The sequence below is a fragment of the Vidua macroura genome, unplaced genomic scaffold (assembly GCF_024509145.1).
Source record: "Vidua macroura isolate BioBank_ID:100142 unplaced genomic scaffold, ASM2450914v1 whyUn_scaffold_146, whole genome shotgun sequence".
NCBI lineage: Eukaryota > Metazoa > Chordata > Aves > Passeriformes > Viduidae > Vidua > Vidua macroura.
In genome coordinates, this window is record NW_026530554.1 from 5,001 (window position 1) to 17,008 (window position 12,008).

The window sequence follows — 12,008 nt, forward strand, 5'->3', positions numbered from 1 at the left end:
ACATGTGCGGACACACCCAGCACACACCTGGCTCAGGTGGACCCATGATGGTCAGGGCTGGAGAAAGACCCCCAAGACCCCTCCAACGCTGTCCACTCCACCCATCCCCGCGAGCTCCTGCGGCCTGGCTCACCGGTGGTGCCGGAGGTGTAGATGTACATGGCCTTGGAGTCGCCGGTGACGCCGGCGCGGTGCCCGGCGGGCGGCGGCTCGTCGGGCGCTGCCTCGATGGCGGGCAGCAGCGCCTCCACGCCCGGCGTGGGCGACGCCGCGCTCAGGTAGAAGACGGCGACGCCGTCGCGCTGCAGGTCGGGCAGAACCTCCTCCACGGCCTCGCGGAGCTCTGCGGGGACACAGGGACGCGGGGAGGGTCCCACGGGGGCACGGGACACGGGGGCAGGTGACCCCAGGTGGGCACCTGGCCAGGTGGGCACCCCTGGAATGGGTGAGCAGGCCGAAGTTCCCAGGTGAGCACCCCAAGGTACCTCCAGGTGGGCACCTGGTCAGGTGGGCACCATCAGAATCATGGATGGGTGGGCCAAGGTTCTCAGGTGGGCACCTCAAGGTGCCTCCAGGTGGGCACCTGGTCAGGTGGGCACCCCCAAGGTACTCCAACGGTGTACCTGGCCAGGTGGGCACCCCCGGAATGGGTGAGCAGGCTGAGGTTCCCAGGTGGGCACCCCAAGGTACCTCCAGGTGGGCACCTGGTCAGGTGGGCACCCCCGGAATGGGTGGGTGGGCCAAGGTTCTCAGGTGGGCACCTCAAGGTGCCTCCAGGTGGGCACCTGGTCAGGTGGGCACCATCAGAATCATGGATGGGTGGGCAAAGGTTCTCAGGTGGGCACCCCAGGGTACCCCCAAATGGGCACCTGGTCAGGTGGGCACCGCCAGAATGGGTGGGTGGGCAAAGGTTCCAAGGTGGGCACCCCAGGGTACCCCCAAATGGGCACCTGGACAGGTGGGCACCCCTGGAATGGGTTGAGCAGGCCGAGGTTCCCAGGTGGGCACCCCAGGGTACCTCCAGGTGGGCACCTGGTCAGGTGGGCACCCCCGACATCGCACAGGTGCAGCCCAGGTGGGCACGGGGCACACCCCAAATGTGAGCCGTGCTGGTGTGGGCACCCCAAAGGTCCGGGGTGGGGCACCCAGGGGTCCCGGGCACCCAGTGGGGTCCGGGCAGGAGCCCAGCCGGGCACCCTCAGCACCCCAAAACGGGTCCCTGACCCCCCAGACACCCCACACACCTCCTGAGCACCCCAAAAGGGCTCCCTGATCCCCCAGACACCCCAAACCTCCCCGAGGGACGCCCTGGGCACCCCAAAAGGGGGTCCCTGATCTCACAGGTGCCCCAAACCTCCCCGAGGGGCACCCTGAGCACCCCAAAAGGGGTCCCTGGTCCCCCCAGATACCCCAAACCTCCTGAGCACCCCAAAAGGTGCTCCCTGACCAGAAGGGGTCCCTGATCTCACAGGTGCCCCAAACTTCCCAGCCGGGCACCCTCAGCACCCCAAAAAGGGGTCCCTGACACCCCAAGCACCCCAAACCTCCCCGAGGGGCACCCTCAGCACCCCAAAAGGGGTCCCTGACACCCCAAGCACCCCAAACCTCCCCGAGAGGCACCCTCAGCACCCCAAAAAGGGGTCCCTGACACCCCAAGCACCCCAAACCTCCCCGAGAGGCACCCTCAGCACCCCAAAAAGGGGTCCCTGACACCCCAAGCACCCCAAACCTCCCCGAGAGGCACCCTCAGCACCCCAAAATGGGTCCCTGACCCCCCCCCCACACCTCCTGAGCACCCCAAAAGGGGGGTCCCAGCCAGCCGGGCCCCCGCAGTGACCCTAAACGGGGTCACCCCGAAGGGAGCCCCGATCCCGTGGGTGCACCCAGGGGTGACACACAGAGTGACACTCACAGTGACACCCCGGGACACACAGGGACACCCAGGGACACCCAGGGACACCCAGGGACACACAGTGACACACAGGGACACACACGGTGACACACACAGAGGGACAGTGACACTCACAGGGACATACAGTGACACTCACAGTGATACATACAGGGACACCACGCAGGGACACACAGGGACACACCCAGGGACACCCAGGGACACACACAGGGACACCCAGGGACACACAGGGACACACAGGGACACCCCCAGGGACACAGAGGGACACACAGTGACACACACAGTGACACACACAGTGACACACCCAGGGACACCCAGGGACACACAGTGACACACAGGGACACACAGTGACACACACAGTGACACACACAGGGACACTCAGGGACACAGAGTGACAGTGACACACACAGGGACACACAGGGATGCACAGGGACACACCCAGGGACACACAGTGACACTCACAGTGATACACACAGGGACACACAGGGACACCCCCAGGGACACAGAGGGACACACAGTGACACACACAGTGACACACCCAGGGACACCACACAGTGACACAGAGACACACCCAGGGACACAGTGACACTCACAGTGATACACACAGGGACACCACGCAGTGACACCCAGGGACACACACAGTGACACACAGTGACACAGGGACACACACAGTGACACACAGTGACACAGGGACACACACAGGGACACACACCAGGACACTCACAGTGATACACACAGGGACACCCAGGGACACACAGTGACACACCCAGGGACACACAGGGACACACAGTGACACACACAGGGACACACACAGGGACACACAGGGACACTCACAGTGATACACACAGGGACACACCCAGGGACACACCCAGGGACACACACAGTGACACACCCCGGGACACCCAGGGACACACAGGGACACACACAGGGACACACAGTGACACACACAGGGACACCCAGGGACACTCACAGTGACACACACAGGGACACACAGGGACACACACAGTGACACACAGTGACACAGGGACACACACAGTGACACACAGTGACACAGGGACACACACAGGGACACACACCAGGACACTCACAGTGATACACACAGGGACACCCAGGGACACACAGTGACACACCCAGGGACACACAGGGACACACAGTGACACACACAGGGACACACACAGGGACACACAGGGACACTCACAGTGATACACACAGGGACACACCCAGGGACACACCCAGGGACACACACAGTGACACACCCCGGGACACCCAGGGACACACAGGGACACACACAGGGACACACAGTGACACACACAGGGACACCCAGGGACACTCACAGTGACACACACAGGGACACACAGGGACACACACAGGGACACACACAGGGACACACAGGGACACACAGGGACAGTGACACGCACAGTGACACACAGGGAAACACAGTGACAGTGACACAGGGACACACCCAGGGACACCCAGGGACACACAGTGACACACACAGGGACAATGACACACACAGGGACACAGGGACACACAGGGACAGTGACACTCACAGGGACAATGACACACACAGTGACACACAGTGACACACACAGGGACAGTGACACACGTGCAAACCCCCCCCACTCCCCGTGCATTCACTGGGGCTGGCCAGGACCAGGGTGGCCTTGGTGGCCACAAACCCCCTGGAACGCCACATTGCCCCCTCTCACCTGGACTGGCCCGGACCAGGGTGGCCTTGGTGGCCACAAATCCCCCTGAATGCCACATTGTCCCCTCTCACCAGAGCTGGCCAGCACCACGGTGGCCTTGGCCACAAATCCCCCTGAACGCCACATTGCCCCCTCTCACCAAGGCTGGCCAGCACCATGCTGGCCTTGGTGGCCACAACCCAACCAAGCCCCCAGACACCCCAAACCCTACGTTGTCCCCTCTCACCAGGGCTGGCCAGCACCACGGTGGCCTTGGTGGCCACAAACCCACCAAGATCCCAAGCAAACCCCCCAAACCCCACATTGACCCCTCTCACCAGGGCTGGCAAGCACCACAGTGGCCTTGGTGGCCACAAACCCAAGCCAAGATCCCAACCAAGCCCCCAAACCCCACGTTGCGGCTTCTCACCGGGACTGGCCAGCACCACAGTGGCCTTGGTGGCCACAACCCCAGCCAAGCCCCCAGACCCCACGTTGTCCTCTCTCACCAGGACTGGCCAGCACCACGGTGGCCTCGGCCGCCTCCAGCGCGTGCCGCAGCGCCCGGCCCCTCACGTTGCAGTTGAGGCAAGCCATGGGGCAACCCAACTTGGCCAACGCTAGCCACGTCCACAGGTAGGCCGGCTCGTTGGGCAGGAACACGGCCACCGTCCGGCCGCTCCGCAGCCCCAGGCGCCGCAGCAGCGCCCAGGCCGCGCGGTTGCTGCGCCGCTCGATGTCCTCGAAGGTGTAGGTCTCATCCTGGAAGAGCAGCAGCGGCCGGCGCGGCCGGAGCCGGACGTGCCGCCGGAACACGTCCAGCAGGGTGACGGCCGGCCGGCCGGCCAGGCGCCGGCGGCAGCGCAGCGATGACCGCGCCATGGTGGCGAAGAACGCCAGGTCGTCCCACAGGAACGGCACCAGCCGTGCCGCGGCCAGCGGCACCAGCACCAGCAGCACGGCCGCGGCGGCCACCAGAGCCGGCAGCACCGCCATGGCCAGCAGCACGGCGGGGCCGGCGGCCAAGGTCCGCCGGGCGACCTTTGGGCCGGCCGTGCCGGCGTTGCCGGGGTCCGGAGTTCGCCGCTCTCCGGTTCCTGCTCTTTGTTTGCTCTCCTCGCTCCTGCTGCGTTTTGTTTCTCCTGTGGCCCTCCCTGCCCCCGGGAGTGGCTCGGCGGGCGGCGGCTGCCACGGCCCGGGGGCTCTGCGGGCCCTGCCTGCACGGCTGGCCGGCTGTCCCCCTGTCCGGCTGTCCGGCTGCATGGCTCTCCAGCCTCTGTCCGGCTGTCTGGCTGTCCCTCTGTCCAGCCTCTGTCTGGCTGTCCAGCTACACGGCTGTCCGGCTGTCCGGCTGCATGGCTCTCCAGCCTCTGTCTGGCTGTCCGGCTGTCTGGCTGTCCGTCTGTCCAGCCATCGATCCTCTGCCACTCTACCTGTCCGTCTGTCGTGCCATCCAGTCTCTGCCACCCCGGCTGTCCATCTGTCCAGCTGTCCGGCCTCTGCCACCCCGGCTGTCCATCTGTCCGGCCATCCAGCCTCTCCCACCCCAGCTGTCCGTCTGTCTGACCATCAATCCTCTGCCACCCCACCTGTCCATCTGTCCATCTGTCCATCTGTCCAGCCATCCAGCCTCTCCCACCACGGCTGTGTGGCCTCTGCCAGCCCAGCTGTCTGTCTGGGACACCTCAGTCACACCTCCAGGACACCTCCGGGACACCTCGGGGACAGCCCCAAAGCAGGGACTCCCCGGGGACAGCTCGGGAACACCACAGGGACACCTCCAGGACACCTTGGGGACAGCCCCAAAGCAGGGACACCTCGGGGACACCCTGGGAACACCTCCGGGACACTTCGGGGACAGCCCCAAAGCAGGGACTCCCCGGGGACAGCTCGGGAACACCACAGGGACACCTCGGGGACACCCTGGGAACACCTCCGGGACAGCCCCAAAGCAGGGACTCCCCGGGGACAGCTCGGGAACACCCCAGGGACACCAGCAGGGTGTCCCCCGAAGCAGGGAAACCCTGGGGACACCCTGGGGACACCCCGGGGGCACCCCCGGGACACCCCGGGCCGGGGGCTCGGCGCTGCCACAAAAGGAGGCGCAGGTCCCACCGAGATTCGAACTCGGATCGCTGGATTCAGAGTCCAGAGTGCTCACCATTACACCATGGGACCGCCCGTCACGCTCCGCGCCGCTCCCTCCGCCACGGAAAAGAGACCGCGGGCCGGCCCCGCCGGAGCGCGCGGAGGAACCCCCGGAGAGGGCTGGGGAAAGAGGAAAAAGGGGGGGGGGAAAGGGTTAAAAAGGGTTAAAAACGGGAAAAAAGGGGAAAAAAGGGAATAAAAAGAAGAAAAGGCGGTTCGCCCGAACAGGGACTTGAACCCTGGACCCTCAGATTAAAAGTCTGATGCTCTACCGACTGAGCTATCCGGGCTCTGCCGCCAGCTCCGGACAAGGCGGGTTTGGGGAAAAACCACGCGGGTTTGGGGAAAATTCCTGAGTTTGGGGGAAAATCGAGCGGTTATGGGGAAAACCCGAGGATTTGGGGAAAAAATCAGGCGGTTATGGGGGAAAACCCCGAGGATTTGAGGAAAAATCCGGGGGGTTATGGGGGAAAACCCCGAGGATTTGCGGAAAAACCTCACGGTTTTGGGGAGAAACCTCGTGATTTTCGGGAAAACCCCGAGGTTTGGGGAAAAACCTCACGGTTTTGAGGAGAAACCTCGTGATTTTCGGGAAAAACCCGAGGTTTGGGAAAATCGGGCGGTTATGGGGAAAAACCTCACGGTTTTGGTGAGAAACCTCGTGATTTTTGGGAAAAACTCGAGGGTTTGGGGAAAAACCCGAGGTTTTAGGGAGAAACCGAGGTTTTGGGGAAAACCCCAAGGTTTTAGGGAGAAACCCGAGGTTTTAGGGAAAAACTCGCGAGTTTGGGGGGAAATCGGGGAGGTTATGGGGGAAACCCCGAGGATTTGGGGAAAAAATCGAGTGGTTATGGGGGAAAACTTCACTGTTTTGTGGAGAAACCTCGTGATTTCCGGGAAAAACCCGAGGGTTTGGAGAAAATCGAGCGGTGTGGGGGGAAAAGCTGAGGTTTTAGGGAATAACCCGAGGTTTTAAGGAAAAACTCGAGATTTTGGGGGTAATCCCGTGGTTTTAGGGAAAAAAACTCGAGGTTTTAAGGAGAAACCCGAGGTTTCAGGGAGAAACCCGAGATTTTGGGGAGAAACCCGAGGTTTTGGGGAGAAACCTGATATTTTAGGAAAAAAACATGAGGTTTTGGGGAAAACCCCGAGGTTTTAGGGAATAACCCGAGGTTTTAAGGAAAAACTCGAGATTTTGGGGGTAACCCCGTGGTTTTAGGGAAAAAACTCGAGGTTTTAGTGAGAAACTCGAGGTTTTAGGGAGAAACCTGATATTTTAGGAGAAAAACATGAGGTTTTAGGGAAAAACCCGAAATTTTAGGGAAAACCCCGAGGTTTTAGGGCGAAACCCGAGGTTTTGGGGAGAAACCTGATATTTTAGGAGAAAAACTCGAGGTTTTAGGGAGAAACCCGAGATTTTGGGGAGAAACCTGATATTTTAGGGGAAAAACCCGAGATTTTGGGGAAAACCCGAGATTTTGGGGAAAACCCCGGGGTTTTAGGGAATAACCCGAGATTTTTGGGAAAACCCCGGGGTTTTAGGGAATAACCCGAGGTTTTGAGGAAAACCCCGGGGTTTTAGGGAATAACCCGAGATTTTGGGGAAAACCCCGGGGTTTTAGGGAATAACCCGAGGTTTTGAGGAAAACCCCGGGGTTTTAGGGAATAACCCGAGTTTTTGGGGAAAACCCCGGGGTTTTAGGGAATAACCCGAGGTTTTGGGGAAAACCCCGAGGTTTTAGAGAATAACCCGAGGTTTTGGGGAAAACCCCGGGGTTTTAGGGAATAACCCGAGGTTTTGGGGAAAACCCCGGGGTTTTCGGGGGTTTTAACTCGCCGGGGTTGGGGCAGGGACGCGGCCCCAGACACAGAACGGCCGCCCGGAATATGGAATCGGAGTTTTTGGTTCGATTTAACCCCAGAAATCCTCAGTTTTCTCCTCAAACGCATTCCCGTGCAGCGGAATAGAGAAATGACTTAATTTGGATTTCCTCCCCCCAAAAAAGAGCTTTTCATTGTCTTCCTGCTCCCCGAGTGAGAGATTTCAGGGGTTTACTCCAAAATAATCTTTTACTATTACTACTACTACTATTAATAATAATAACAAAAGGTATGATAATAATTATGATAATAATAATTATAATGATAATAATAATAGTAATTATCAGAAATAATAAAAAATAAAGTATGATATATAATAATGTAGCAGTATAATAATATAGAAATCTACTGGAATAAATTAGTAATAATAATTAATAACAAGATAATTATTAATATAATATAATATAATATAATATAATATAATATAATATAATATAATATAATATAATATAATATAATATAATATAATATAATATAATATAATATAATATAATATAATATAATATAATATAATATAATATAATATAATATAATATAATATAATATAAATTATTACTATTAATTCCCCCAAGGACCATTGGTGCACAGGCCCTTGCTAGAGGCCACTCAGCACAGACTGCTCACATTTCCCAACATTTTCCCGACATTTTCACCCTCTTATTTCTCATTTTTCACCTCACGTTTTCCACCCTCTTCCCCCCTCGTGTTTCCTATTCTTTATCTCACATTTTCCACCCTTTTTTCCCCTCATATTTCCTGACATTTTCTCCCCTCACGTTTCCCACCATTTTCACCCTCTTATTTCCCATTTTTTCCCTCATATTTTCTGCCTTTCCCCCCTTCACATTTCCCAACCTTTTCTCCCTTCATGTTTCCCTCCAATTTCACCCTCAGGTTTACCATTTTTTACCTCACGTTTCCTGACATTTTCCTCCTCACGTTTCCCATTTTTTTACCTCATATTTTCCACCCTCTTTCCCCCTTACATTTCCCACCATTTTCCACTCAGATTTCCCATTTTTTCCCTCACATTTTCCGCCCTTTTTGCCCTCACATTTCCCAGCAGTTTCTCCTTCCATGTTTCCCACCATTTTCATTCTCTTATTTCCCATTTTTTACCTCTAATTTTCCTCCTTTTTCCCCCCTCACATTTCCCACCATTTTCACCCTCTTATTTCTCATTTTAAACTCACATTTTCCAACCTTTTCTCTCACATTTCCCATTTTCTCCCCCCACCTTTCCCATCCTTTTCCTCCCTCATGTTTCCTGAAATTTTCACCCTCATGTTTCCCAACATTTTCTCCCCTCATGCTTCCCGCCATTTTCACCCTCTTATTTCTCATTTTCATGCTCTTTCCCCCTCATGTTTCCCATTTTCTCCCCTCATGTTTCCCATTTTCTCCCCTCACGTTTCCCTCCATTTTCTCCCCTCATGTTTTCCACACGTTTTCCCCTCAGGTTTTCCATTTTTTACCTCACTTTTCCAATTATTTTCTCCCCTCATGTTTCTCACCATTTTCTCCCCTCACGTTTCCTGCTCTTTTCTCCCCTCACTTTTCCCACCCTTTTCCCCTCACATTTCCCATTTTTTGCCTCACCTTTTCCACCCTTTTCCCTTCACGTTTCCCTCCATTTCCCCCATCACGTTTGCCTCCATTTTCTCCCTCATGTTTCCCACCATTTTTTCCTCTCACTTTTCCCACCATTTCCCCCCCCCACATTTCCCATTTTTTGCCTCACCTTGTCTACCCTTTTCCCCCCTCACGTTTCTCCCTCTTTTCTCCCCTCACATTTTCCACCATTTCTCCCCCGTGTTTCCCATTTTTTGCCTTACCTTTTCCGCCTTTTCCCCTCATGTTTCACACCCTTTTTGCCTCACGTTCCCCACACTTTTCTCCCCTCATATTTCCCGCCATTTTTTCCCCTCATGTTTTCCACACATTTTCCCCTCACATTTCCCATTTTTTGTCTCACCTTTTCCGCCCTTTTCCCTTCACGTTTCCCACCCATTTTCCCCCCTCACATTTCCTATTTATTGCCTCACCTTTTCTGCCCTTTTCCCCTCATGTTTCACACGCTTTTCCCCTCATGTTCCCCACTCTTTTTTCCCCTCACATTTCCCGCCATTTTTTCCCTCATATTTTCCACCCATTTTCCCCTCACGTTTCCCATTTTTTACCTTGTTTCCCACCATTTTGCCCCTCACGTTTCCCGCTCTTTTCTCCCCTCACATTTCCCACCCATTTTCCCCCCTCACATTTCCTATTTATTGCCTCACCTTTTCTGCCCTTTCCCCCTCATGTTTCACACCCTTCTCCCCTCACATTCCCCACTCTTCTCTCCCCTCACATTTCCTGCTCTTTTTCCTCTTTTTCCCATCCATTTTCCCCTCACATTTCCCATTTTTCACCTCATTTCCTGCCATTTTCCCCCCCTCACGTTTCCCTCCATTTTCTCGCCTCACTTTTCCCACCCTTTCTCCCGTCACATTTCCCATTTTTTGCCTCAAATTTTCCGCCCTTTCCCCTTCACGTTTCCTTCCCTTTCCCCCCTCACGTTTCCCTCCATTTTCTCCCTCACGTTTCCCACTCTTTTCTCCCCTCACATTTTCCACCATTTCCCCCCCGTTTCCCATTTATTGCCTCACCTTTTCTGCCCTTTTCCCCCCATGTTTCACACCCATTTCCCCCTCACATTTCCCACTCTTCTCTCCCCTCATATTTCCCGCCATTTTTTCCCTCATATTTTCCACCCATTTTCCCCTCACATTTCCCATTTTTCACCTCGTTTCCCTCCATTTTCCCCCTCACATTTCCCGCCATTTTCCCCCCTCACGTTTCTCACCCATTTTCCCCTCACATTTCCCATTTTTTGCCTCACCTTTTCCACCCTTTTGCCTTCACGTTTCCCTCCATTTCCCCTGTCACGTTTCCCTCCATTTTCTCCCTCACGTTTCCCACTATTTTCCCCCCTCATGTTTTCCCCACATTTTTCCCTCACATTTCCCATTTTTCACCTCGTTTCCATCTATTTTCCCCGCTCACGTTTCCCACCCATTTTCCCCTCACATTTCCCATTTTTTGCCTCACCGTTTCTGCCCTTTTCCCCTCATGTTTCCTTCCATTTTCCCCCCTCACGTTTCTCACCCATTTTCCCCTCACATTTCCCATTTTTTGCCTCACCTTTTCCACCCTTTTCCCTTCACGTTTCTCTCCATTTCCCCCATCACGTTTCCCTCCATTTTCTCCCGCACATTTCCCTCCATTTTCTCCCTCACGTTTCCCGCTCTTTTCTCCCCTCACATTTTCCACCATTTTCCCCCCTCGTTTCCCGTTTTTTGCCTCACCTTTTCCGCCCTTTCCTCCTCATGTTTCACACCCATTTCCCCCTCACATTTCCCACTCTTCTCTCCCCTCACATTTCCTGCTCTTTTTCCTCTTTTTCCCACCCATTTTCCCCTCACATTTCCCATTTTTCACCTCATTTCCCTCCATTTTCCCCCTCACGTTTCCTGCCATTTTCCCCCCCTCACGTTTCCCTCCATTTTCTCGCCTCACTTTTCCCACCCTTTCTCCCGTCACATTTCCCATTTTTTGCCTCAAATTTTCCGCCCTTTCCCCTTCACGTTTCCCTCCATTTTCCCCCCTCACGTTTCCCTCCATTTTCTCGCCTCACTTTTCCCACCCTTTCTCCTGTCACATTTCCCATTTTTTTGCCTCAAATTTTCTGCCCTTTCCACCTCACGTTTCCCTCCATTTTCTCCCTCACGTTTCCCTCCATTTTCTCCCTCACATTTTCCACCATTTTCTCCCCTCGTTTCCCATTTTTTTGCCTCACCTTTTCTGCCCTTTTCCCCTCACATTTCCCTTCATTTTCCCCCTCACATTTCCCACCCACAAGTTTCACTTTTCCTCTCAACTCATAGGCGATAATTGGTATATTTAAATGAGAATAATTTAAATTTTTAAAATTTATATAATATTTTAATGTAATATTATATTTTATATATTAATTTTAAAATAATTTTTTTAAGTTAATATGTTTAGGGTTAGGTTTAGGGTCATGGTTAGGGTCAGGGAATATTTAGAATATTAAAATGCAAATAATTTGAATATTTAACTGGGATTTCATTTTTAAATGCAAATATTCCAAAGCATTCTGGTTAGGGTTAAGGTTAGCGTTTGGGTTAGGGGATAATTGGAATTTTATAATGAGAATAATTTGGATGTTTTATCAGGAATTTAATTTTTAAACCCAATATTCCAAAGGGTCAGGGTTATGGTCATGGTCAGGGTTATGGTCAGTGAACATCTGGATATTAAAATGAGATTTATTTGAATATTTAGCAGGGAATTTAATTTTGAAAAGTGTCTATTCCAAA

The 12,008-nt window shown here is 54.1% G+C and overlaps 1 protein-coding gene and 2 non-coding genes across 3 annotated transcripts in view; all 3 read right to left on the bottom strand.

Annotated features, from left to right (window-relative positions):
• LOC128802702 (long-chain fatty acid transport protein 2-like) overlaps positions 1–4,755 on the bottom strand; it is a gene marked incomplete at its 3' end in the record, with an annotated part of 8,984 nt that extends 4,229 nt beyond the window's left edge. The window contains exons 1-2 of the mRNA XM_053969260.1: positions 4,107–4,755; positions 134–343 (exon numbers count right to left, since the gene is read on the bottom strand). Coding sequence (XP_053825235.1) covers positions 134–343; positions 4,107–4,593 — 697 coding nt within the window. The remainder of the gene's footprint in view (positions 1–133; positions 344–4,106) is intronic.
• Positions 4,756–5,703: 948 nt separating this feature from the next.
• On the bottom strand, positions 5,704–5,775 carry TRNAQ-CUG (transfer RNA glutamine (anticodon CUG)). Its single transcript has one exon. It is a non-coding gene; the product is annotated as a tRNA-Gln (tRNA).
• A 187-nt stretch (positions 5,776–5,962) lies between these two features.
• TRNAK-UUU (transfer RNA lysine (anticodon UUU)) lies at positions 5,963–6,035 on the bottom strand. Its single transcript has one exon. It is a non-coding gene; the product is annotated as a tRNA-Lys (tRNA).
• Between the last annotated feature and the right edge of the window lie 5,973 nt (positions 6,036–12,008).